Here is a 26,757-nt window from a genome sequence, read left to right on the forward strand (position 1 = left end):
ATTGAATTCTTCTCTTTTTTTAGTATGGTATATTCTTTAATATGGAAAAACACATTTAGTAATTGAACAAAAATACAACAAAATTTTTATTCATTGCATACATTCATGAAAGTGAATATGAGCATCTTTGTATCAAGTAGTTTAAATATTGAAAGCATTGTTATAAACAACCTATCAAATATAATACATAAATTCCAGACAAAATACAATTGTATCTTTAGTTTATACCATAATGAACTTTTCCCATACAACCTTTACTGTCAAGCAAACAGGACTTTTCAAACAGCATGAAAATAACACTGAAGCTTTTTCATGATCCAAAGTAGGACTGCCTTGCTCGACATGTTTGCATTCATTTCAAACAGTTGCAACAATTCATTTAGAGCAGGATTAACCTGTACTACACTTCATGAGAAAACACACGGATTTCACAGAGAAAAGTGTCATTTGAATAAGATAAACATGAATAAAAACAAAAAACAAAACTTCTTTTTGTGAGAGAATTGTACAACCTCATCATCTTCAAATTACAAAATTGGTTTTCTGCTAAACGACAATAAAAATAGTAAACAATAATATAAAAAAAAAACAAGATACAGTCAATTATGAGAATAATGTCATAATGATCATAAAGTTGCTTTGCAAGAAATAAGGGCTGAAAATCTGAGGAAAAAAAACATACCATTAATCATTTTAAGAGAGTAAAGTCCTATCAGCAGGTGAAACATCGCCAGATCCATCACTTTTCAGGGAAAAAAAATGCAATAATTTGTAAAACTAACAGGCCCATGTGGGGACTGACAAATATGGACAAATGAATTTTCCGGCTGACAGAGATGACATATATTTTTTTTACAATTATTTGTATTTTTTAAATTAATAATAATAAAAGTTCTGTGACTGCAATTGACTGGCAACCATTTCAGGGTGTACCCGGCCTGCTGCCCGAAGACAGCTGGGATAGGCTCCAGCACCCTCGCGACCCTTGTGAGGAATAAGCGGTTAAGAAAATGGATGGATGGATGGATGGATGGATGGATGGATGGATGGAAAAGTTCAGTGATTGACTGGTGACCAGTCCTTGGGGTACCCCGCCTTGCATTCAAAGTTAGCTGGGGTAGGCCCGTAATAGTAGTAGGGATGTAGCGATAAGGGCAATATCGTGATATTAAAACTGCCAATATATCATCGTCGTCATGTTCACAATATTTAAAAGGAACACATCTGTTAAAAAAGTCAGGTTGATTTCCATTTGTGCAGTTCTAGCACCATCTAGTGGTTAGTTTATTAGTGCAATTTAATTTTCATTAGGGATGTTTTGGCCTTCTATGTTTAAAATCTATGCTAATTGTCAGATGAAGGTGAACCTAATTTGCTTGTGAAGCGATCAATGTGTGCTTACATTAGCAAGTAGGTGCCTCAATTGTCATGTTTCAGTTTTGTTTTATTTTGGTGAGAGCTTTGGGAGTGATTTTATTCTCATCACATTACTACATTACTCTTTCAACTATCCTGAGTAATTTTTTTTCTTAATATTTTTTCCTCTTTTTTTTTTGCCCCTAGTACGCCATTCATACTGTACGAGTGTACGTCATCTATAAATTATAAAAAAGTCACAAGTTTGTAAAAATCTATTCTCTCACAAAAAATGAATTTTCATCATCTGACTTTCTGTTAGTAGAAAATTCATACATTTTACAAGGTCAAAGAAGAACAGGCATCATGCATCAACATGATGCTAGTATTTTTTTTATTTTATTTTATTTTTTTAAGTATTCAAGTATATAAGTGCCAGGGATAAAATGAAGTTTTTGAATGGGTGTGTATAAATTTGACCTAATATTATTTACATCCTTCAACAATCTTACAGGCCACTAGAATGAGCCTGAGGACCAGCTTCTCTTATGGTAAAGGTATCCTGACAGTAGATGTTTTTCAAGGAACAGCAACGGGCGGTGCGCCGAGCCGCCATCATGCCAAGGTACCGTGCACACGGAAGCGGTAGATGCACGTGACTTCCATGTGACCCCAGTTGCTGAGGACGCGCAGCTCCACCATGTGGTAGATCACATCGCTGGGCTGTGTCAGGAAAGAGCACAGAAGCGAATGGGTTCGGAATTTGGTCTTTGGTCACTTCCAGTATAACACAAAATAATGGACTTTATCACAATATTCTAATTGTCTGAGAGTCCTGTAGGTATAAAATAGTTGTGCGGCTTGGAAACTTACGGGCAGCTCAAATGTTTGTGTGGGTTCGCCATCCTTGTCGTATGTGAAAGTTCCCAGCAGCGTTCCTTCTTCCACCTCGTCCTTCAGTCCCTGAGGGAGCAAAGGCAAAAAAAAAAAAAAAAAAAAAAAAACGCTCAAATGGTGGTTTGTAACTTGAAAAACCGGTGGCAATGTTTTGGGGGACTTACATAAACCTCAAAGTCCTTGGGTGCAGAGTCAATTCGGCCGGTGGGGGTGATTTGACGCGGCACGTGGTCCAGCGTCACATGGGTTATCCTGATTGGGTGCGAGAGGGCGACGGCGAGACTCCCCTGGGCACCGCGGAAGGACCAACAGTTGTCTGGCAGCAACATTGTATCAGCCTCAAGTGTCAGGGAGTGAAGAAGGCAGAAGTGGGCATGGACGGATATACACTCGGAGAAAAAACAAAATCGAGAGGAAGGGAAAGATGATTACCCGAATGACAGTGCGGGGGCTCTCCTTCGGGCACCACAAGGTGAATCCAAACAAGGTCAGACATGGTGGGACGGTGCCATACGTTTCGGAACAGCGGTTGCTTATCACGCGGGCACCTGAACATCACGCAAACTATCAAATGGTGGTTCATACAATGCAACAGGTGGCATGGAATGGATAGTTAATAGAGATGTGCTATAGCTAGATGCAAACATTGTGGAAAGTGTCTTACCCTGACTTTCCAGAGCAAAGTTGGACATTTTGTTAGCGAAGGGCTGCGCGTACGCTGAGACTCCTTTGCCTTTTAGGTTGACCGCATGATGCCCCTGTGTGATAAACAAACGAGACAGCACATCAGTGGTTAGCCAGTGCATTTGCGAGTTATTTATTGCTAGGTCCAATTCTACCACTACAGTGTGTAGTTAGCTTGCTAGCTAAACCCCCAAAAAACATCTTCCCTGGATGCAGGGTTGCCAACTGTCCTGTCTTAGCCAGGACGCCCCGTATTTTGTGCTAAATTGTGATGTCCCGTACGGGACCTCAAAAGTCCCTTAAAATAATCTCAATTCTTACACGAAATGCAGCAAACGGCATTTTTTGCCATTTTTGGACCACGGCAGCTCCCGTAGGTTGACAAGTGACAAGGAAATTTCTCATAGCCAATAAAATGAGTCGCTGGGTGTGACGTTATGTCGAGATATTGCAAGGTAAGAGAGGCAACTAGAGAGAGAGAGAGAGAGAGAGAGGCACTTCCTGGTTTCGTCACAGCTTCATGTCGCCTCCACTCTAAACGGCGATCTTAATACGACGGCTGCGAACGTATCAGCGGGAGCAATACAAGATGTCTTCTCATACTATTTATGAACAAATACTGCGAGAATTTAGCTAGCTGGCAAGTTTCGCAATCAGCGCTTAACACAGAAAACTCGCACTCTACAGGTCCTAGATCAGCTAAAAGTAATGGGTGTTTTTTCTTTTTATTGTATTATTGATATTTTAATAGTTGAATTCCTTGAGTTGCATTTTACTGTATGAAAGATGCTATATAAATAAAGTTGATTGATCGATTGATTGATTGATTGATTGATTGATTGATTGATTGATTGATTGATTGATTGATTGATTGATTGATTGATTGATTGATTGATTGATTGATTGATTTTCTCCAGCTAACTGGCATAGTAAAGCTTGCTGCCTGTGTCTCATCAAAATACAGCTAAGTAGGTCTACTGCAGCTCATACCTGAGTAATCTATGGAAAAATAGAATAATCAATTCTAATAAGATGTTAGTTACAGGCCTAAAGTAGTCTTAAGCATTCAGTGGCTTTGAGAGCAGAAGCAAGAGCTTGATTTTTTTTTTTACAGTTTTGAAGCGTCATCATATTAACGGCATTTTTTTTTTTTTTTTTTATCATTCGGATTTGGCACGGGTGTTGTCTTTCTGTGGTATGTCAATTTTTTAAAGATTAGTCTATTTTCACTTTACATGGATTTTAAACACACAAAAAACAGTATGAGATATGCTAAGATTTGAGGTTGTTTTCATCTATATGACTATTTGCACTGCTAAAAAAAAATGACTGGCTGCAAAAAGAAAAAAAAATGTGAATAACAAGCTATTTCTACAACTAATAAAAGTTTTATGTGCACAGATTGACATTTCCATTATTCCCTGAATGGGAGCATTGATCCAAAATCCAAACAAACAAGAGGTCGACAGTGGTCCCGGAACTTGTTTACCTGCATGTGGTCAGTGAGCCACTTCTTCATGGCCTGCTGTAGCTCCGGCGTCAGCTGTTTTAGGGCGGAGATGTCAGGATAAGGCAGCACAGGAGGTTGCGATTGGATGGACAGCAACTCCTTTGACAACTGCAATCAGAAGTTCGTTTGGGTCGAAACACAGTATGCGGGAAACAAAAAAATCCACATTTGTTTCTTAACACATCCATTACCTCGGCAATCTGGTTTTCTAAAGCTTTTACTTTGTCACTGACACTATGACCTAAGAGGGACTGGAAATGCTGCTCTTGATCATCCATCCTCTTGCTCATGACGGTGATCTGGTCCAGATTCACCTCAATATTGGATTCCACTGTCTTCACTTCGCCCTTCAAATTCTGCATCTCCACATCAAATTCCTCTCTCATCTCAAACAGGGAAGAATAGAGAAAGTACTCAACTGAATACTACAAAGGGGGGATCACTTTACAGCGGAGCTAACTTGACTATGATTGACTTTTCCCGGCAAGTTAAGCCCTTTCATAGTCTTTTAGCTTTGTTTTTGCCTTTTATTTTTTTTCTTTTACTTTTTAACTGGTTTTATTTTGTTGTCTTTTAATATTTAGCTCCAGTGCTTCCTGGGTGCCTTTCCTCACATGGTTTCTCTGTGCCCCAATAATGTTTTTGTTGGGGGAATGGTCCCGAACGGACCCGAATGGACCCGAAGTGGTTTGGCCAGCCCCTTACCTGCATGTTGTCAGTTTGCCACTTATCCATGACCTGCTCCGTCGTCATCAAGTTGTTCCTCAGTCTCTGCAATTGCACCTCAAATTCCTCCCTCATCTGAAACAGGGAAGAATAGAGAAAGTTCTCAAGTGAATACTACGGGGGGTGGGGGGTGGTCACTTTACAGTGGATCTAAGATGTCTTAACACCCCTGCTCAAATGTAAGCTTTATGTGGTATAAAGTGAGCCAAGATAAATAATTTCAAAAACTTTTTCACCATTAATGTGACCTAGAAGCTGCACAACTCACTTGAGAATTTAAAAATATGCTTTTCAGGAAGCAAAAATTTTAAATCAACTAATAACATTTAAATGAGCGCTGTCAATGTAGAACTGTTAACTAATTACTTAACTCATTTGCTCCAATAACGTCTAAATGTTTTTTTTTAATGTTTTAAGTGTCCCAAAGACGTATTTATACGTTTTTTTTGTTTTTGTTTTTAATTTTATGCTAGCTAGAGCATACAGAATGCTTTGTTGCAGCCTCTCAACTGCAAAGAACGGTTGCAGAAATGGTAGTTATTACACAAACGGCCAGCAGGTGGCAGGAGAGCAAAGGAGATCAACCAGAGCCGTCTAGAAAAACAGCTAAATTACTTAGAATTTTAAATAGATTTGTGAAAACTGATGAAACTTAGCTCTCTTCTAATGCTAATTGCTGCAAAACGGAAACAGATAGAAACATACTTTCTTTTTCCTGATGAAAGAATAGACTTTAATAGGGTGCATGCTTTATATTTGGTAGGCAAAAAGGTTGATAAAAAGACGTTTTAATTAAGCGATTAATCGTGATTAATCAAAATTCTAAAATGTGATGAATCTGATTAAAAAAATGTAATCATTTGACAGCTATAATTTAAATTTGTGTTATACTTTAAAATTGCCTCTGGTGAGCTCCATTCAAAATTTAGATGTTCTAGTAGGCTTTTTGTGCACATTCCTTTGCATTCTAGCAGAAAAGTCTGATCGTTTTGTGCTCGACACCAGTTCCAAATGGCAGTGTTCTGCTAGAAAGCAAAACATAAATGTCAAGAAAAGCCAAACAACATTTGAAATTTATTTGGCGTGTTTGTGTACAGGCTCCTATTTAACATAAGTTGAATATTCAGAAGTCAGACACACTTGTGCAACCACATATATTTTTTTAAACTTATATTTACTTCCTCTCTCAAAAAGAAAAAAAAAATCAACTGAGTTGTACTGGTTGTAATCCACATTAATGGTGGGAAGTTCTGAAATAATTTCTCAGTCTCATTTTTTTAACTGGCATTTGAAAAGGGGTGTGTAGACTTCTTATATCTATTATATCATGCACCCTAATGACAAAATTCAGCAATAAGGTCCAAGGCTGTTATCTAGTAATCTATTACACTTGTTCTACTAAGCGTCACAGATGATCTGGAACCTATCACACCTGATTTGGACCAGATCACCCAATTGAAGTAAGATGCACTCACCCTTCACTAAATGTTATGTATTGACTTTTTTTTTTCTTTTTCTTACACACTGCTTCTTACCAGACCTTGCAGTTTTGCTTCTTGATCAGTAGGAAATGTGACAGAGTCCTGGAGAGTGGAACAAGACACACACCCCTCCAAAAAAAATAAAAAAAATTTTGTTATTCATAGCTGTGAAACTGATCATTATTGGTCACTTATCCTAAGCAGGTTTCTTTAGTGGGTGTCCTTCTAAGATCAATTGTGTGCAACCCATATTTTTTGAGCAGGTACGGACTGACCGAAAAATATGTATTCAGGTTTCCATCCAATTGTTTCGAATTTTTAAGTGCATTTACAAAATTTATAAGTGAAAAAAAAAAAAGAAAAATCCGTACGTGGGGTTTAGGAAAAAAAAATCACCATCACACATCAACAGAAGCCCAGAGGTGTAATTGAGAAGGAATTCATGTGTATAAATCCTGTATTTATATTGTACATTTTCCAGCGTGAAAACGGAAGACCGTGCCTTTAAGTATTCAAAACCAACACTTTTTTTTTTTTTTTTGCAACAATAGCTACTTGAGTTTATTTCAAAACATCCCCTCAGTACCAAGATAGAGAAAACTGTACCTTTGCTGACGTGTTAGGTGGAGGAAGTATAATGTTTGGCAGAAGCGGCTCCATGAGTTTGTTGGTCTCTGACTTGGCCTTTATGAAGCCCAAAATAGTGGAAGTGGAGAAAGGGAGCTCCGGGAGAAGGAGCCGCCAAACACCTTGAGAATAGCAGGAAGTGCAGTTATGGGTGAGTAAATGGAAGAACATGTAATGATTAATATGTGACACTTACAGGGGGCCACAACAAAGAGCAGGATGAGGCCAATGAAAACTTTCATTGTTTGGGCACCGATGAACGATCTATAAGCTGCAAGACAAGAAGACTAGTTTAGTGAGTTTCGACATGCACTTTTAATTGTGAATTTGGCTAAACTGTTATATGTGACCTCGTTAGTCTAAACATGACATTCTGATTAATATTACATTTATGGAATATGAGTTATGCAGCAAAATCCAGACGTTTCTATCCATGTCAGGGGGCGGCCATTTTGCCACTTGCTGTCGACTGAAGATGACATCACAGTTGCTCAGGGCTCAGGCAACGACCAATCACAGCTCACCTGTTTCCTGAAGCTGAGCTGTGATTGGTTGTTAGCTGAGACCTGAGCAACTGTGATGTCATTTTTACAGTAAAAGTAGAAAAGTACAGGCTATGAAATGTACTTGCAAAGTAGTAGTAAAACCTATTTTTACCGGATGCTTCCTTCTACCTCAATTTGAAAGATATTTGCTAATTGCAGCAAAAATGGGTATACAGTATGGAAGCCCCAAAGTGTCAAAATTCAATAAGTAAAAAGGTCATTTTGAAACAACTATCATGTAGATAAATAACAGACAATTATGTAATATGGCCATTACATTTTAAAATGAGGTGTTAGTATTATGAAAAGTGTTATGCTATTCTTTAATATGTAACAAATATTTTATTTTGATTAAATATTTCTTAATGATTATTTTAACAACGTCATACTTTTTAAAAAATAATGACATTTAATTTATTTTCAAGTTTTTATAAGATAAGAAAACTTTTTTTTTCTTTACAAAGTCAGATTTTATTTCATAATGTCCTTTTCCACAATGGTCTTCTTTTACATAATGGCATTTTACAGCCGAATGACTTGGTCTGTCAATCAAATGACATCAGGCGGAGCCAGTTACGTGATTGGCTGAATCCCTGATACAGACATGAGCAGCAGCACTTGCAAAATCGATTCACGCGTGGAGAGTTTAGCGCCTGATGAGGAGCCACGGCGGTCACAGGCTTGCCATATTACATAATTGTCTGTTAGTTATCTACAGGGTAGTTATTTCAAAAAGGCCTTTTTATTCATTGAATTTTGACACTTTTGGGCTTCCATAATACAGTGCCTCGGCCTTGACTTGCTATCAAGTTCAAATTATCCTCTTTTGTGGCAGCGCGCATTAACCTCATATTTACGGGTTGTTCTAATCGAGAAAATTGCACATGTGATGGAGTGTCGTAAAGCCAATCACAAGCTGGGGATGAACGGGATGTAACGCTTCACATGATTGGCGGAGCCGGGATACATCGACGGCTGCGTTTTCCTCCAGGTCGAGTGTTTTCATCGTTTTCATGTATTTAAAAACAAAAGTAACGATTTTGGAGGGCTGCTTGATTATGGAAAAAATAATAATCACGATTATTTTGGCAATAATTAAAATCACAATTATTCAGACGATTATTTATTTTTTGGTACAAAACAACAAAATGTTTAAGAATTAAAAAAAAAATAGAAACACTATAATTATGTAAGTTCCTTATGGACCAAACTGAATTTATAATAATATCCATCCATCCATTTTCTTGACCGCTTATTCCTCACGAGGGTCGCAGGGGGTGCTGGAGCCTATCTCAGCTGGCTTTGGGCAGTAGGCGGGGTACACCCTGGACTGGTTGCCAGCCAATCGCAGGGCCTCAGTAGGGAGGCGGACCTGCTAACCAGTCAGCCACCGTGCCGCCATTTATGACAATATATATTTATAAATTTTTTAGGAGTTAGTTTATTTATTTATGCTGGTAAAAACAAACTTGGAAAAATATTAAAATATTTAAAAAAAAAAATAGAAACACTAATTATGTAAATTCCTTTTGGACCAAACAGAATGTATAATAATATATATTTATTAATTTTTAATGTCTTTATTTATGTATTTATTTATTTATTTATTTATTTATTTATTTATGTGGGCAAAAACTTGAAGTTGGAGTGCAGCTTCACTGTGCAGTAGGACGATCATTTGTCTTTTGGTAAACAAGAAAATGTTTACACATGGAAAAAATTAAGACCAATTAAAAAAAAATAGAAACACTTTAATTATGTAAATTCCTTTTGGACCAAACAGAATGTATAATAATATATATTTATTAATTTTTAATGTCTTTATTTATTTATTTATTTATTTATTTATTTATTTATTTATTTATTTATGTTGGCAAATACTTGAAGTTGGAGTGCAGCATGTGCACTGTGCAGTGGGATGATCATTTAGTTTTTGGTACAAAACAAGAAAATGTTTAAATGTAAAAATTAAATAAAAACTTTTTTTAAGAAAAATAAAATTCTTTGAAACACTGACTATAATTATGCAAATTCCTTTTGGATGGAACATTTATTTTAAAATTTAAAAAGGTGCAAATGTATAAACAACTCAAAAATTAGTATTAATGTTTTTTTTCCCCCACTTTTATGCTCATTTTGTAATTGTGGCGTGTCATAATTGAAATTGTAATTGAATTCCGATTAACTGCACAGCCGTACGACCATGTTTTGAAAATGTATCAAGTAAAAATGAGATATGCAGTAAAATGTAACGGATAAAGGTAAAATAATAATAATAATAATAATAATAATAATAATAATAATAATAATACTCAGGAAAGCAGAAAGCAATGAAAAAAATAAATACTCAAGTAACTTCCCATCTCTGCTTAGCGACACACAAGCACACACTTCATACCAAAAGTGGTCACATGGTTGATCTTTCCAGTCAATGTTGACAGTAAGTCTGCAAAAAATAAAAAATAAAAAAATACAAGAAAGTGAAAAGCAGAGCACACAGCAAACAAAGGCATGCACTCACCCTTCATACCACAGAGGGCGCTGTTTCGTTGGATTCGGTGTCTGTCTCCGACAGCGGGAGCCACTGGGGCCACGCTGTTACTGTTGGCTGTGCAAACAAATGCTTATTTGAATAAAAATAATAATAATTCATTGCCACAGTTGAGAATTAGCTATTTATTTATTTAATATTATATTTTTTTTTTTTAGAAAATATGGACAGAGATACAGATAATGTTATTTTCCTTAAAAAAAAACATTATTTAATGTGAAAAGTGAACTAAACAAGTACATTAATTTAAATTTTAATTATAGGTAAATTTAATAATAAATTATTTTGGCACATATTACTAGTGATATCAATATCAGGTATCAAGCCTGGTATTTCAAAGTATTGGTACTCGCGATGGCTGCAATACGTCTTGTTGCCGTTTTACATTCTGGAACTAGAAATGAGAAGGATAGAAAATTGCCATTAATTTCATGCAATTTTAAGTACAAATTCTATACTGGAATATGTTGGTCTTTCTTTAAAATGATACTGTTTTTTGGGGGGGAAATTTTATGTATCAAAAATACTAGTGGTACGAGATATCGGTGACTACTCAAGAGTTTAGTACTCGTATTAGTATTGGTCTGAATTTCCAAATAAAGTTTCTACAAAATGTATTAAACTGGAAATGATTTTTGAAAAATGAATAACAACCAAATGAATTAATATACAGCAAAATTTCCATTACAGTCCTTTGTAGAAAAATGGTATCAAGCATCCCTAATTATTATGAATTTTTCTGTGACGTCATGAACGACATCTGTTCTTATTTTTGTACCACGAAAATTTCTGTTTATTTGAACAACTTTTGATGTTTCTGTAGTAGCTAAATTCTCTCGAAGCAGACAGGTGACTGACTACATGTTGACTTCATACCCGGATGTATGGTGGGCGGCGGCTGTAAGTTGCTCGGGCCAGCGGCGGCACGCTTGCCATTCCCCGCTTTCTTCTTAAAAATCCTGAGGGAAAAAAACAAACAAGCATTAGAAAAAAAAAAAACAAACAACTAACCAAATGTTACGCAAGATTTTGCGCCACCGTTACTCACTTGACGAGGTTCTCCCGATACGAAAAGTTCGGGTCGGATTCGTTGTCCAAGCGTGTGGCCGCCAGTCGAATGCTCCTGCGAAGCATGACTGAGAGAAGCGACAAAGTGGAGGTTTGTTAACCACTAGGTATACCATGCAACACAAAATACAATGAATCAATAAATCATTGTAATATGTCCAAATTTGGTCAATTTCCCTTTTTTTCCCCTCACAAATACATACTGCATGTGTTAATTTCCATCCATCCATTTTCTGAACCGCTTGTTCCTCACAAACGTCGCGGGGGGGGGGGGGGGGGGGGTGCTGGAGCCTATCTTAGCTGGCTATGGGCAGCAGGCCCGCCTACTCCCCAAAGCCAGCTGAGATAGGCTCCAGCACCCCCCCGCGTCGTACATCGTACATATATATAATCAAACTTGTTGAAATATTACTGCTTCCCCCTCACAAAAATACGACTTTATTCTCGTGAGATTACTTTTAATATCGTATTTTATTTTATTTTTTTGTATTTTTATTTTTTATTTTTTCCCCCCCACGTACTACCTCAACAGGCGGCGCGGTGCGGTTGTTTCCAAATTGTCAAGTTTGACAGCCCTCGAGTTATGATAACGCGAACACTGATAGACTGCTTTCCGGGGTGGGAAAAAAAGCTCCAAAATAAAGCTGTTTGAACTTAAAAGTAGCTCTTTTTTTTTTTTTTTCGCTGACTGGATAGCATTAAAACAAGATATTATTCACGAGCGACCATCTTGATTAATGTTACACAACGTTATCGTTTTATACAACCGGACGTGCTCAGCTTTATAAACGTGTGATGGCATTTGAAGGTATGTGACATCACGATGACAGACACTTGGAAACGTGACGTACTCTGCGAGCAAATTAAAAGTGTTCATTTATGCTGAGTTGCAGTTCAATTATTCGACACATGGGGCCGCCATCGGCTCGTCAATTACATTGTTGGTGTCAGGCAGTGTAGTTGGCAGCAAGAAAAAAAATACTCTGCTATTAAAAATGAATGAATTAATAAACATGAAAACAAAACCAGTATGTTATTTATTTTAAAATTATATATCATATAAATAAGTATTTCTGTAATAATACCATCAACAAACATGCATTCTAAATTATTTATTATATAAACTACCACGAGTATATAATTTCATGGATTTATTTATTTATTCAAAATAAAAGTAACATCATGTATTCATTTTAATTCTAACAATTGTAATAATACAAATAATCAATTCACGTCTCCAAATCACTTACATAAGAGTATCAAATTGATGCATCTAACAATCAATTATTTATCCTGACCCAAATAAAAACAACAATAAATAGGGCCTATTTAAGACATACTAATTGTAGGAACTGCAATTGGCTGGCAACCAGTCCAGGGTGTCTCCCGCCTACTGCCCAGAGCCAGCTGATAGATAAATGATGTCTAAAACTCAAATACCAAATCTTCTAGTAGCCCCAAATAAACCCGAAGGTAGCTTATCAACAGAGACAATCAGCAGACAGGGGACGTTGTGACAGGCCCCAATTTCCCCTTTTCCAAAAAGGGAGGATCAAGCTCTGAAATGTGGCTGCATTTCCAGATTTTTTGCATATTTGGCGATGTGGATCCCTGAGCTGAAGTGTATGGAGGACCAAAATTGACAAAATTCGAAATAAATAAATGACTAAATAAATTCTGGTTCGTGGGGAAACTGGGTTCGAATCCAGCATGGGTATCTCTTTAGTACGAATGCAATATTTAATACTAATCATGGTTACTAATAATTATTTCACATCCATTACTATTTCAATTGTCGTTAAATTTTGTTTCTATATTATCCGTTCTATATTCAAGGCAAGGCAAGTTTATTTGTGTAGCACATTAATACACAAGGCAACTCAATGTGCTTTACACAAGGAAAGACAACACATTAGCATCAACAAACACAGTAGTTAACATTCGGAGAAAAGAAAACAAAAGTAGGTTGCAAAATTTATTACAGGAACAGGAACATACATTGACATTGTTAAAACATTATACAGCAAACTTAAAAAAAATAGCGTAAGCCGCATGATATACAGCGTATTAAAAAAAAAAAATGTGTTCACACTCCAATGCACAAGGTGGCGGTAATACTAACTTGAAACTACGCCTGCGATAAAACACAGGTCACTTTCTCCACTCCTATTGGTCAATCAGAACATCACGTGTCGAATCACTTGTCGTGTGTCTGGAGCGCGCCTAGCAAAAAGATTGAATTTAGCTACTTTTGACGCAAAGCTAAAAGCACAACAATATAATTTACAGGAACTAAGTACAATTGCGTTTTTTTCCGGGAATATATCCACAGTTACAAGGCCAGGCTGCTTAAGTCGTTTGTGTTTGACCATGGTCGGCGTTAAAGTGATCGGGAGTGATCCGGAATTTCTACCGGAGCTAGCGGCCGCCGGCTCGAGGCTCGCAGTGGTAAAGTTCACAATGGCCGGGTAAGACCCACGTTGGAATCCTCCCTACAATCAACTATGTCTCTTCACATAGATTAAGTTTGTCATGAATGGTCACCATTAAGTTTTTGGAAGAAATGCCATTCACGGTGTGGATCTATATCTGAAAACAACAGCTTGCACGATGTATTGATGGGTTAGCATTATGCTAGCGTTAGCTTTTCCGGCATGCTTGCTTAGAATGACATAGCACTATTGCATTGACTTGGCATTGGAGCATTGTAAATTCCAATAACGAGTTGACTGATAGAGAATCTGATCCTGTGTCATCACTGAAAAGTATGTAGTGTACGAACTTGTCCATTTCCCTTAATTGTCTATTCTTTGACAGTTCGCACTGTGTGTTGACTTGTCAATGACAGATATTCTGACAAATTACACGTGTTAAGTATTTCACTGATTGGTTGCATGATAAGAACTGACTATAAATTTTAGATAGTTGGCCCTGGGTGGATATGTTAGTCCAACTCATATCTGGAAGAAGAAATGCAAGACAATCCTGCTTTATTTAAGATGAAACAAAATACAACACTGCTATGTACAAGATACATATATTGTATTAAGTGAGGTTATAGTCTTTAATCAATTATTTGAATACTTCTGCATGACAAGAGTAACTTAATAGGACATTCTGCTTGCCCCACAGGTGCCCGCCGTGTGTCAGAATAGCTCCAGCGTTCAACATGTTGAGTAATAAGTATCCCCAGGTCGTCTTCCTCGAAGTTGATGTCCACGTCTGTCCGGTCAGCCAGATCTCAAACACACAAAATCAATAAAACATATGGCATATGTTTCTTATGAATATGTTTTCGTAAAATGATTAAATGATTTCCAAACAATTGCAAAAGCCAAAGAGATGAGGTTTGCACACATTGCATGATCATCTATAACCAACCTTGAGGTTTGTTTTTCACTTTGTGATGTTTATATATGAAATAATTCGGCTTTTACTGTATTAGGTTTGCAAATGTATTGGTTCTGTCATTCTGGCAATTTGTGGGGGGCATCAAATTTTTAAGGTGTACCTCACATGACTAGTACAGTAAAATCATTGTTTTTAAAATGTTATAAAAGAGGCTCTTCTATCAATTTTGCTAGGCATCATACAAGTGCCTTGAGACCAAAGACACTATGCTTAGGAAATGCAACAATTTCGATCATTTGACTGAACTACCTTTCTCTTCCCTAGGCAACAAAAGAAGCCAACAACATAGCAGCCACACCGACATTCTTATTCTTCAGAAACCGGGAACGGGTGGACCAGTATCAAGGAGCAGATGCTGCAGGTCTGGAGGAGAAGATCAAACAGCTCACAGAGAATGATCCAGGAAACAGTGAGGATTCTGACATTCCGAAGGGATATGTAAGTGGATGTCATTTTACTCTTGCATTACAAAATATGCAGTATTTACTGAATTGCAGGCATTTCTGTTGACTTTCAAATGAAGCTAAAATACAGTATAGTACCCTTATTTTGTTTCCAGATGGACCTCATGCCTTTCGTCAACAAAGCCGGCTGTGAGTGCCTCAATGAGAGCGATGACTGTGGCTTTGACAACTGCTTACTGAAAGCTGATTCTTCCTACCTGGAGTCAGACTGTGATGAACAGGTAAGAAGCACAACAGACAACGGGGCTACTTCCACATTTTCAAGATATTAACCAATATGCTGTTAACAAGCAACATTTTATATTGATGTGACTGGTAGGTATCATTTTAAACATTTCTGTGTAGTTATATACTATATAGCATACTGGTGACATATTTTAACTTGACATTTTTAGATCTGACGATAGATGTACAGTGGCTTGAAAAAGTATTCATACCCCTTGAACTTTCCCACATTTTGTCACGTTCCCACCACAAACATAAAAATATTTTATTGGCATTTTAGATGAAAAATCAACACGAAGCGACACACGATTGTGAAGAAAAAGGAAAATTATACATGACTTAAAACATTTTTTAAAAATACAAAACTGAAAAATATGGTGTGCAAAAGTATTCAGCCCCCTTTTCTCTGAGTGCAGCCAGTTGATGATTGCTGAATGATCAGCTGTTGACCTAATGATTAAATGGAGTCCACCTCTGTGTAATCTAACCTTAGTAGCGATAAATACAGCTGTTCTGTGACGGCCTAAGAGGACACTAAGAGGAGCATCATGAAGTCCAAGGAACACGCCAAACAGGTCAGGGATAACGTTGTGGGGAAGTTTAAAGCAGAGTTAGGTTATAAAAGATTTCCCAAGCTTTGAACAGCTCACGGCGCACTGAGAGAGAGAAAAGAAAAAGCCGAGTACGCCATCGAACGGACCAATCACAAGCGAGCTACGCCCCGCCATCTACGGCGTGCAAAGATTGGCGACGTGTGCACCGCAGCCGGCCACGAGCTACGCGGCACTTAAAATTCATGGCTCGCCTAGATCATGTGATCTACGCCGGTCATCAACGCGAGAGCAAACGTGGAGGCATAAATCAGGATTTACATGCCAGAGGACAACAATTAGTCGTGCACTGCACAAATCTGGCCTTTATGGAAGAGTGGCAAGAAGAAAGCCATTGTTGAAAGAAAGCCACCAGAAGCCATGTGGGGGACACAGCAAACGTGTGGAAGAAGGTGCTCTGGTCAGATGATACCAAAATGGAACTTTTTGGCTTGAATGCAAAACATTATGGATGGCGGAAAACTAACACTGCACATCGCTCCCAACACACCATTCCCACTTTCAAACATGGTGGTGGCAGCATCATGTTGTGGGGCTGCTTTTCTTCAGCAGGGACAAGGAAGCTAGTCAGAGTTGATGGGAAGATGGATGGAGCCAAATACAGTACAATCTTGGAGGAAAATTTGCTGGAATCTGCAAAAGACTTGAGAATGGGGCGGAGGTTCACCTTTCAGCAGGACAATGACCCTAAACATAAAACCAGAGCTACAATGGAATGGTTTAAAACAAAACATATTCCTGTGTTAGAATGGCCCAGTCAAAGTCCAGACCTAAATCCAATCCAGTATTTGCAGCGAGAGGTGCTTCCGCCAAGTATTGACACAGGGGGGCTGAATGCTATTGCACGCCACATCTTTCAGTTTTGTATTAAAAAAAAAAAAAAAAGTCAATTGTATTGTGAAATTGTATTTTTAAAAAATGTTTTAAGTCATGTATGATTTTCCTTTTTCTTCACAATTGTGTGTCGCTTTGTGTTGATCTTTCATCTAAAATGCCAATAAAATATATTTGTTTGTGGTCGGAACATGACAAAATGTGGGAAAGTTTAAGGGGTAGGAATACTTTTTCAAGCCACTGTAATAAAGCAGGAGCTTGTCATTTGTATTTGGTAGCAGCTTTCTTTCTACTGCAGCATGTACACAACCCACGACTGCATATGCTGCATTTCATAAAGCATGCCTTCCTGAGTATGTGTGAGCCAGGTAAATTTGTCCATCTCTGTCAAATCCCAGCTGCTTGCGTGTCACACTTAACCGCTTGAAAGATGTCGTGTCCCTAACGACTTTTTATATGTTATTTGCAGTTGCTGATAACTATCGCCTTCAACCAGCCTGTGAGACTCTTCTCAATGAGGCTACAGTCCTCAGACTTTGGTGAGTATTTTTGCATTGATCGCCACTTCAGTCAACTGAATTCTTCATACGGCTATTTCGCATTGTATTCTGAGAACTATTTGTCTTCTTTTCTGTCTTCCCTTCATTTTCCTACTATGCAACATCCCTTCTTGGTGTACCAGCGCAAGCTCCTAAAGTGGTGAAGATATTTATCAATCTCCCGCGCTCCATGGGTTTTGACGATGCGGAGCGAAACGAAGCCACCCAAACTCTGGAGCTGGCAGAGGAAGACTACAAAGACGATGGAATCATTCCCCTACGCTATGTCAAGTTTCAGAACGTGCAAAGTGTAACGGTAAGAACCAGAACACTCTTGGTGCTCCTGTGCTGCACTGAAGCGTGAGATAAAACGAAATATTACTTTTTAAATACATTAAAAGGGGATTTTTATGTGCCTGGTTGCATTTGCACCAAATCACTTTATAAATGAAGTAAAAAGTACAAATTCTGGATTAAAATTTGTGTTTTCCCCATTCAATGATCATTCAGTGCCTCAATTAATCAAGTTTCACCCTTCCATTCATCCTCATTCTTAAGTTTCGTAAGAATAGATTTCTTACGAGTCCACATAACTTCACATAATTTGTCAGTACAGAACACAAAAGGGGAGATGCGACACAAAAAAAGGAATCAATGTGACAATTGTTACACATATCAGGATGCTCACACTAAATTGTCACAAGCTGTAAAGATGACGTACACATTGAGATGTAAATAGCTTTATTCTCACTCCATATTAGAGAACAGCAGTCTTAGCTGCTTGTCACCAAGAAACACATCTAGGACTTCTCTTGAGTCGAAAAATGCATTTCCGTTGTATTATTTTTGTCTTTGTTTCCCCACTCACTAGTTGTTCATCAAATCAAACCAAGGAGATGAGGAGACTACAAAAATAAACTATCTGACATTCATTGGTACTCCAGTACAGGCCACCAACATGAATGACTTCAAAAGGGTATGAATTTATCACATCAAACTAAGCATATGTGTATATATATTTTTTTCTTTAACTAATAAATGAATGGTCTATTCTATTCATACAGGTTGTGGGGAAAAAAGGAGAGAGTCACTGAGTCAGGACAAATGGGGGGGAAAGAGGAGTCTGCTGATATTTTGAAGGACTTTTCCCTTTGCCAAAGCTACCACGTTCAAGCAGACATTGACGCACAACTCACACATAAATGCACACAGACACGCAGCCCTCAACTTCTGATTTAAAGAATTATCAGTCTCTGGGGACTCCCAGTTGATTAACATTTGTATTGTAATTCAAATGAAAATCCCTGTAAATAAAACAATCCTTTTTCAAAGGCATGTGTGTCTTTTCTGATTTTATGGAAAATCCTAACTGAAGCAAGATTTATAGAATGCAAATAAATATTGTGTTGCCTGCAAACTGAAGCAAGCAAAGCTATGTTATTTCAGGGGTCACAAACAGTAGCTGACCAACTGTTTTTGAGTAACTTATATTTGTAAAAAGCTTCTTATTTGTTTTTAATAGCATCCAGGCCTCCCCTCTCTGCGACTTTTTGTCTGTTTGTCATGTTGCTAGAGATTAAATACTCATTGATTAGGGAAAACCTTTATGGATCCTGAAAGAAATTGAGAAAAATAAATATAAAAAAAAAAATAGCTACCACAGAAGAAAAATATGTTGTTAGAATGAGGTGTTCTAATACTATTATTGATACTGAGCAGTTATTTCAGAAAACAGAAACAAGCATGGTTTGTGTTAATCAGATGCTGAGATGCATATTCAATTAAATTTCAGTATTTTATTTAATCATGAAAATGGGGTGTGTGTGTGTGTGTTAAGATCCTAATATTGGTTAGAAGTGGTTCTCACAATTGTACACCAAAAAAAGTTTCGCCAAATAAATACTTCTAATACCAGTAATATGGACAAACATAAAACTAATGGAGCAGACTAAGGCCAAATTCATCAAGAGATTGTATTGTTAAAAGGTGGGCGTATATTCTCCTGACTACCGGGAAAAAAAATATTGTCCAATCATGTTTATTTTGATATTCTGCAATCTTTGTGAAATAACTGGAATACTGCAAAATATTTTTTTGGAAAAAAAAAACCACACCAAAATAATAAGCTATGATGTATCTACTACAGATGGCATTTTTTTTTTAAACTTAAATGCTAGGCTCAAATACAGTTAAAATAATTCAAACAATACTTTAATGTGTTCTTAAGGGTCTTACAGAACACATGCTAACAACATTTAAAGCCTAAATTTGTTCATTAAAAAGTGTTATACGTTTACTTTTCCTCTTCCCTAAAAAGTGCTTGCATTAAGGGAAGCCCCACCCCTACACATTTGGTATCATTGGAAAGCTCCGAATGTCCTCTGTAGAGCACAAAAGTTAATTCAATTGTATGCACTGGGTGGGAGATATTCAGGTTTAAAAAGGTCCACTACAGAGGACAAATTTGAATTGTTGGTAGTCAGGAGGTTACGTAGCCCAATATTGTGAGCAACTAAAACATTATGCGCAGTTTGACCATTTACACTGCGATTAAATTAAAAAAGGAAACTACTAGAATAATGATACATTGAACATGTTTTGCACACAAAAGTTAAATAAAAATGTGCTTAAATAAATGTTTACAACAAGCAGTTCCAAAATATATTGAAAGTAAAAGAGAATGCAACAGAACTGTAAAAATATATAAAAGAAAACAAAGTTCTGGCATCTACAGGAAATCTGGTGTAGTGGAACTTGTACCACAATGAGACTGCTGTGTATCAACCGTCAAAGTTCACAATAATGATGTACAGTGCATACAAAATACTGTACTACTGTAAATAGCATTACGTTGCAACAAATTGTGCGAGCTGAGCCTGAGAGCTTTTACTTTGACAGAGAACAGCCGGATGTGTTTGGGGTCATCGCTAATGTTGTCTCGTGATTAGTTCGCTGACCGTCACGCAAAGGTTTGACTGAGCTAAAACCCCCAAAACAAGCAGTAAATTTCCTCCGTTTTTATTGATCACCGACTGAGAGCTTTTTGCCTAATCTCAACACGAAGGAGATGCCTCAGTAAGCTGCGGTTTGCGGTGCGTATCCACTACCTTAAGCGTTATGTTTTTATTCTGTGAGCTGCTTTAGCAACCCGGAAGTCCCGACATTACAGTTGTTTGGCTTTAGTGTAACATAGCATCATTGTAGCCGTTCAGGTATTTATTTCACGATAACGCGCATAAATAGGGGTATAAATGAAAAGCAATAATGCGTGTAGTGTAGGGAGTCACACACGGACAGCTCTTTGAGCCATTCATACGCCTATGACCTTATTCTCACTGATCACTACACTTACTGTCCTCAATGTAAATAATCGCCACATTTAATTCGTATAATCCAACGTTATTCTCAGTTCTATCCCAGTCAGTGAATGAAATATCACCCATCTGGGAACTGCGCAAACAAAATTGAGCTGATGTTACGTCTTCTTTGGAAGATCGTTCTGCGCAAATTGAGTGAACGATGGATGTATCTACTACTACACTAGCTCCCTAAATGACCAAATGTGAGAATGTGTCAAGCTTTTGTTTGTGGACACGAAGTCTTTTAGATACTGAAGGCGAGTCGTTTTGTGCACAAAAACAGCATATGCTAGTATGTGTGAATGCAATCAAAATGGTAAGTTCTCTGAAAGTAAGAATTTGAAGAATACTCAAACATTGATGGCATTGACAAGATCTTGCGAAATGATCCAAGCAGTAGTTGCAAATCTTTTCAAATGCTGTTATTTAAGGCAGTATTATAAATATCTGTTGATCAACAGATACTGCCAAGTGTTGGAATACAATACAATACATTGAAATATGGGGATGTTTTTGAGTGTTAACTCACATTTATTTTCAACCCTACCAGATAAGTCAGCACTATGTCGGGGAACAATCTGGTTCTGCCCATTGTTCTATGGGGCCGCACCGCTCCAACCCACTGTATCAGCAGCCTGTTGGTGATGGATGACTTCAGCACAATTATCACTGGCTGCCATGACGGGCAGATCTGCCTTTGGGACATGACATCGGAGCTGGAGGTAGTGCACGGATCGTATGGTGCAGTTCTTTGTTGTGTGTGTCATTAACATGAGAGGTTTTTCGGGCCCGGAGACCAGCCGGGGCAGACACCATTTTTTTGTTTGTTTGTTTTTAACCACTGCTAACAACTGTACCGACATATAGCGACACAGGGAGAGGGCACTCTCAGTTACTGCCTTTGTCATATTCACTGTTTTTCATTGGATTGGATTTAAAGCCCAGCAATGTTTTTCATCCAAATATTTATTTTAATTATGACTTTACTAACTACCGGAACTTTAACGTGAACCAAGGTCCCCTGTGTGGTGTAATATTGAACATTGATCACAAGTGATTTGCATATACCCTTCTGTATAATGACTATTTATATGAGTATCGTACATGCATTTGTCATGTTCACCCAAAGTTTCTTAATAAGGTTCTCTGGAAGGCACTTTGAACTTGTGTAGCTATGGTTAAAATTATTATTGGCTAATTATAAATAAGTAGTCAAGAACCCCAATAATATTTGGAGCCGATAATAATTTTCAGAAAAAACGGGGGTTGGGGTAGGGGTGGAGCATTGGCATCAATTTTTTTTTTTTATATATATATATAAATGCAAATAGCAATCCAGACTTTGTAAGGTCTTAAAGCTTTTTTTTTTTTTTTTTTTTTTTTTTTTTTTAATCTTAGAAAATAGGCAATCCTTTTAAATTTCTAACAAAATATTCAGGGAGCTCCCAAGGAAATCAGTACGTCATAAAAAGTTAAATGGAAACTTAAACAAATAAATCCATAGCTTTCTATAGTTTAATAGAGTACCGGTAAATATTTTTTCCTAGAATTTAAAAATACCTGAAATTTTAAACTTTCACATTACTTTGTTTTAATGTCGAACAAAAACAAAAGGTTTTGAGATAAAATGGTTTTAGATTTACCTTTTAACGGCCATCAGATTTAAAAAAAAAAAAAAGAAAAAGACAGATATTTGTCAAAATGCCCAATATGTCTATCCCTAGTTAAAATATTACATTATGTTTTGTTTTTAAATATCTAAATTGTTCTTTTAGCAAAAAATACCTGTTGTATAGATTAGCATCTCATCATGCAGACATCCATATCTCAAATATCCTTAGTTAATTACAGGAAATGCCAAAAGATTATAGTTAAGTTATAGAGTAAGCTTACTCCCAAACTTGATGTAGAAGCAGTGGACATAGTTCATTTTGTCCGTTCGGGGCTGAATACTGCAAATAGATAACAAATACATCATACAAAGTGAATTATCAACCACAAGACAAATTACAGTGTCTGATTTTGTGTCTTAAAATACCGTTTCTGAATGAGAGGTCTCAAACAGCACGCAAAGTGGTGCCAGGCAAACTGAAAGGAAGCAGGTTGACTTCTCCCGCTTGTGTAATATTTTTTAGATCTGAAAAAAAAAAAAACCACACAGTGCAACATATCCAATTTTGGAGCTTATGATCTAATGGGGCCAGTCACAGGAAAATCATGCCATATCAGCTGACATCACAAAACTCTTTTCAATTCTGCATTTCCTTGCCTCTTTCACTAGCCCTGCCGGCGTGTTTGGTTTGATGGCCCTTTCCTTGCTGTTTGCATCTTTTAATTGTTTTTATGTTTCAATTCTGTCAGATATGTCCCAGGGCCATGTTGTTTGGTCATACAGCCTCCATCACCTGTCTGTCTAAAGCCAGCGCTTGCAGTGATAAACAGTACATCGTCAGTGCATCAGAGAGTGGGTGAGTATATTGTACAGTACTTTATTTTCAAAATAGTTTAATTTATTTTTATTTTTAACATAACTATTGAAATCTATATATATATATATCTATATATATATATATATATATATATATATATATATATATATATATATATATATATATATATATATATATTTTTATATTTGTGTACAATAACTTTTTTTGTTTCCAGGGAGATGTGTTTATGGGATGTAAATGATGGTCGCTGTATTGAATTCACAAAACTGGCTTGTGCTCACACTGGCATACAGGTAAATTCATTTCTAATACACATTGCACACTGTTTATCTTTAAATAGTCATATATTAAGTTAAGTCTCTTTCTAACAGCACTATCAAATTGTCATATAACACACCATGGAACACACGTGTTGAAATAATTACCAATCATTAATTTGATATAACACAGCTTCCATTTCCAGATTTCTTTATCTTTTGTTCTGGTTTCACTGTTGCTTTTCTTCTGTGATTGTCTAGTACTATCAGTTCACTGTCAGCACTCAGAGAGAAGGTCGCCTGCTCTGCAACGGCCATTATCCAGAGATTCTTGTGGTAGATGCCACCAGTCTGGAGGTGCTGTACTCGCTGGTGTCCAAAATCTCCCCCGACTGGATCAGCTCCATGAGTATTATCCGATCACACCGCACACAAGGTTTAATGATACTATTCACTTACTTGTAATTATCAATTTATTCGTAATGTAATGTTCTATGCAAACTTGCAATCTTTCTATGGGTGTTGAAATGAGCACCGATTTTGAGGTGAATCTAGTAATTCATGTTGTACTTCTTTGTATTCAGTAGGTGGTTTTACTTCTTGTTTACTCATTCTCTGTTGCAAGACTTTGCACTTTAAACATGGAAATGATCTTCTTTTTGATGTAATACTTTCTTGAACTACACGTTCGCACATTTGTGATTGGTCATCTTGAACAAATGTTTACAATCAAGACAGCTGGTGATGAATGTGCCTTTAATTTGCTTGAAATTAGTGATGTAACGATAAGCGCAATATCGTGATATTGCGATATTAAAACTGCCACAATATCGTCGTCGTCATGTTCACAATATTTAAATGCAACACATCTGTTAAAAAAAAGTCAGGTTGATTTCCATTTGTGCAGTTGTACCACCCTCTGGTGGCTAGTTTTTTAGTGCAATTTAATTTTCATTAGCGATGTTTTGGCCCTTTTATGTTTCAAATCTATGCTAATGGTCAGATGAAGGATCACGTAATGTGCTTTGAAGCGAGTCAATATGTGGAGCAACTCGATGTGTGCGTGCATTAATAACACAAGTATAATAACATAATAATAATAAACAAAAACATAACATTGCTGTTATGTACAAAAGCACAATATTCAATATTGTGTATGAGCTTTTTTATTTTTTTATTTAATTTTTTTTAAAATACAATATTGTGAGCTTTTTTAAATATCGCCAACCTCCCCACAATATCGTGTTAATTATCGTATCGTGGCGCTTCATATGGTGCTAATATTGTATCGTGACGTTTGGATATCGTTACATCCCTACTTGAAATGTAAAATTTACACTTCAATCAATCAATCAATCAATCAAACTTTATTTATATACCACCTGTCATCCATTCAAATGCAACTCAAAGTGCTGAACAATTAAAACATCCATCATACAAAAAAAAAAAAAAAAAAAATAGCCCCCTATGTCCCCATGATCGTACCAACAGACACACACGCAAACCACAACATGGCGGGCCACAGAAGAACCCTGTGAGGAAAGGCACCCAGGAGGAGTTCATCCACACTGAGAGTTCATCCACGCATTATGTTATAATAGTGATCCAAACTTACATTTTAACTTAATGAGTCTTTTTTTTTTTTTTTTTTTTTTCTCCCCCCCCCCCCCTGCAGAGGACACCGTCGTGGCCGTGTCAGTGACAGGCATTTTAAAAGTCTGGATCATCACAGCTGAGGTCAACAGGATGCAGGTAGTAGTTATTTTGCATTCAGAATGAGGATATCACTTTCACTGGAAAAATATCACCTCAGGACCTGGACCCGGTGTTTGAAGAAGAGTCCAAGCCCATATACTGTCAAGGCTGTCAGAGTATTTCCTTCTGTACGTTCACTCAGAGCAGCCTGCTGGTGGTCTGCTCCAAGTTCTGGAGGGTAAGAACTGGTCCTCAAAAAAAAGTATTGCTCACAGTACATGCAGATGGAGCAAAACACCACATAGCCTGGAACTTGAAACCCAAATATGTTTTTTTTTTGTTTTTTGTTTTTTTTGTCAGGTTTTTGATGCAGGTGACTACTCACTACTCTGCTCCGTGCCCAGTGACAATGACAAGGCCTGGGCTGGAGGAGAGTTCATTGCAGCAGACAAAGTCATCATTTGGACTGAAGATGGCTGCAGTTACATCTATAACCTACCAGCCAGGTATAGTTGCATTTAAGTTGTCATCATCATAATCGTCATGGCAGCTCATGCTGTAGAAGACAATTATAGACCATAAATATTTATTTATTTATTTTCCAGCTGTCTACCTGCCAGTGTACATTTCCGAAGTGATGTGGGCAAAAAAGAAGGCTCAATACCGCCATTGATCTACAGCATAGAGAATCTAACAGACAAACAGGTCAGTCACTCGGCTTTCTTTGTTAAAATGACAAAATATACACTCTCAAAATTCATTGAGGCAGGCATGAACCTGTATTTTACTTTAAGGAGATTGGCAGCTGATTGAAACTAGAGTATACTCTTTAATTCAAATCAATACAAGCATTGTTTGACCATGGACATGTTGCAAGCCAATCTCATGGCCAATATACAGTACAATCAGGAAATAAAATAATTCATAATCGGATGGCGTCATCGCTTAAATTTAGTGTGACTCAGGAAGCAAACAAGTTTGTTCTGATAGAAGCACATTAAGAAATGTTTCTGTCAGTCAAATCATATTAACTCATTTGCTCCCAATAACGTGTAATTACGTTTTTTATGTTTTAAGTGTCCCAAAGACGTATTTATACGTTTTTTGTTTTTGTTTTTTTGTTTGTTTTTTATGCCAGAGCATACAGAAGGCTTTGTTGCAGCTTCTCAACTGCAAAGAACGGTTGCAGAAATATTACACAAACGGCCAGCAAGTGGCAGCAGAGCAAAGGAGATCAACCAGGGGCATCTAGAAAAAAAGCTCTATTACATAGAATTTTAAATAGATTTGTGAAAGTCTGATAACCTCTCAGTACAGTCCAAATGCTTGATGTCATGCTCGAAAAGTGTAAACGAGCCATCCTTAATCAGTCTCACAAGGTGAAGTGGTGTTAATTTCAGAAGACATGCTTACATTGTTCAAAACGAGGCTGCAGCTTCAGAAAGTAAGTGGTGGAGTGAATTTGTT

The 26,757-nt window shown here is 37.2% G+C and overlaps 3 protein-coding genes across 10 annotated transcripts in view; 2 read left to right on the forward strand and 1 right to left on the reverse strand.

Moving 5' to 3' along the window:
- Nucleotides 1-72: 72 nt before the first annotated feature.
- Nucleotides 73-12,215, reverse strand: LOC144002745 (uncharacterized). Of its 7 annotated transcripts, none has more exons than XM_077498230.1 (16): nt 11,649-11,710; nt 11,426-11,513; nt 11,254-11,336; nt 10,357-10,434; nt 10,225-10,272; nt 7,478-7,552; nt 7,261-7,403; nt 6,709-6,783; nt 5,153-5,248; nt 4,639-4,833; nt 4,427-4,555; nt 2,918-3,011; nt 2,686-2,801; nt 2,418-2,591; nt 2,230-2,319; nt 73-2,079 (listed from the first exon to the last, which is right to left on the reverse strand). In XM_077498230.1, the coding sequence occupies exons 1-16, from the start codon at nt 11,665-11,667 to the stop codon at nt 1,972-1,974; spliced, it is 1,611 nt and encodes a 536-aa protein (XP_077354356.1). In that variant the 5' UTR covers nt 11,668-11,710; the 3' UTR covers nt 73-1,971. The 7 variants fall into 7 exon arrangements, with proteins under 7 accessions (XP_077354356.1, XP_077354352.1, XP_077354354.1 ...); XM_077498228.1 differs by having other exon boundaries at nt 74-2,079; nt 10,348-10,434; XM_077498226.1 differs by having other exon boundaries at nt 10,225-10,434.
- A 1,411-nt stretch (nt 12,216-13,626) lies between these two features.
- txnl1 (thioredoxin-like 1) lies at nt 13,627-18,864 on the forward strand. The gene is made up of 8 exons (XM_077498075.1): nt 13,627-13,913; nt 14,578-14,674; nt 15,121-15,294; nt 15,416-15,541; nt 17,460-17,529; nt 17,673-17,845; nt 18,401-18,505; nt 18,594-18,864. The coding sequence occupies exons 1-8, from the start codon at nt 13,816-13,818 to the stop codon at nt 18,621-18,623; spliced, it is 873 nt and encodes a 290-aa protein (XP_077354201.1). The 5' UTR covers nt 13,627-13,815; the 3' UTR covers nt 18,624-18,864.
- A 1,574-nt stretch (nt 18,865-20,438) lies between these two features.
- Nucleotides 20,439-26,757, forward strand: part of wdr7 (WD repeat domain 7) — a 71,223-nt gene continuing 64,904 nt past the window's right edge. For both annotated transcript variants that reach the window (XM_077497291.1, XM_077497292.1), the window contains exons 1-9: nt 20,439-20,621; nt 21,439-21,610; nt 23,250-23,356; nt 23,553-23,631; nt 23,857-24,031; nt 25,271-25,347; nt 25,409-25,528; nt 25,651-25,796; nt 25,896-25,995. In XM_077497291.1, coding sequence (XP_077353417.1) covers nt 21,452-21,610; nt 23,250-23,356; nt 23,553-23,631; nt 23,857-24,031; nt 25,271-25,347; nt 25,409-25,528; nt 25,651-25,796; nt 25,896-25,995 — 963 coding nt within the window. In that variant the 5' untranslated portion in view covers nt 20,439-20,621; nt 21,439-21,451. The remainder of the gene's footprint in view (nt 20,622-21,438; nt 21,611-23,249; nt 23,357-23,552; nt 23,632-23,856; nt 24,032-25,270; nt 25,348-25,408; nt 25,529-25,650; nt 25,797-25,895; nt 25,996-26,757) is intronic.

The sequence above is a fragment of the Festucalex cinctus genome, chromosome 15 (genome assembly GCF_051991245.1).
Source record: "Festucalex cinctus isolate MCC-2025b chromosome 15, RoL_Fcin_1.0, whole genome shotgun sequence".
Lineage (NCBI taxonomy): Eukaryota > Metazoa > Chordata > Actinopteri > Syngnathiformes > Syngnathidae > Festucalex > Festucalex cinctus.

Coding starts and splice junctions, on each gene's coding strand:
- LOC144002745 (XM_077498226.1), bottom strand. Junction 6,784..7,260: donor CACCTAACACGTCAGCAAAG/GTACAGTTTTCT, acceptor TTTTTTTTGGAG/GGGTGTGTGTCTTGTTCCAC. Junction 4,834..5,152: donor GGCAAACTGACAACATGCAG/GTAAGGGGCTGG, acceptor TCCCTGTTTGAG/ATGAGAGAGGAATTTGATGT.
- txnl1 (XM_077498075.1), top strand. CDS start 13,816: ATGGTCGGCGTTAAAGTGATCGGGAGTGATCCGGAATTTCTACCGGAG. Junction 17,530..17,672: donor GCTACAGTCCTCAGACTTTG/GTGAGTATTTTT, acceptor TTGGTGTACCAG/CGCAAGCTCCTAAAGTGGTG. Junction 18,506..18,593: donor ACATGAATGACTTCAAAAGG/GTATGAATTTAT, acceptor CTATTCATACAG/GTTGTGGGGAAAAAAGGAGA.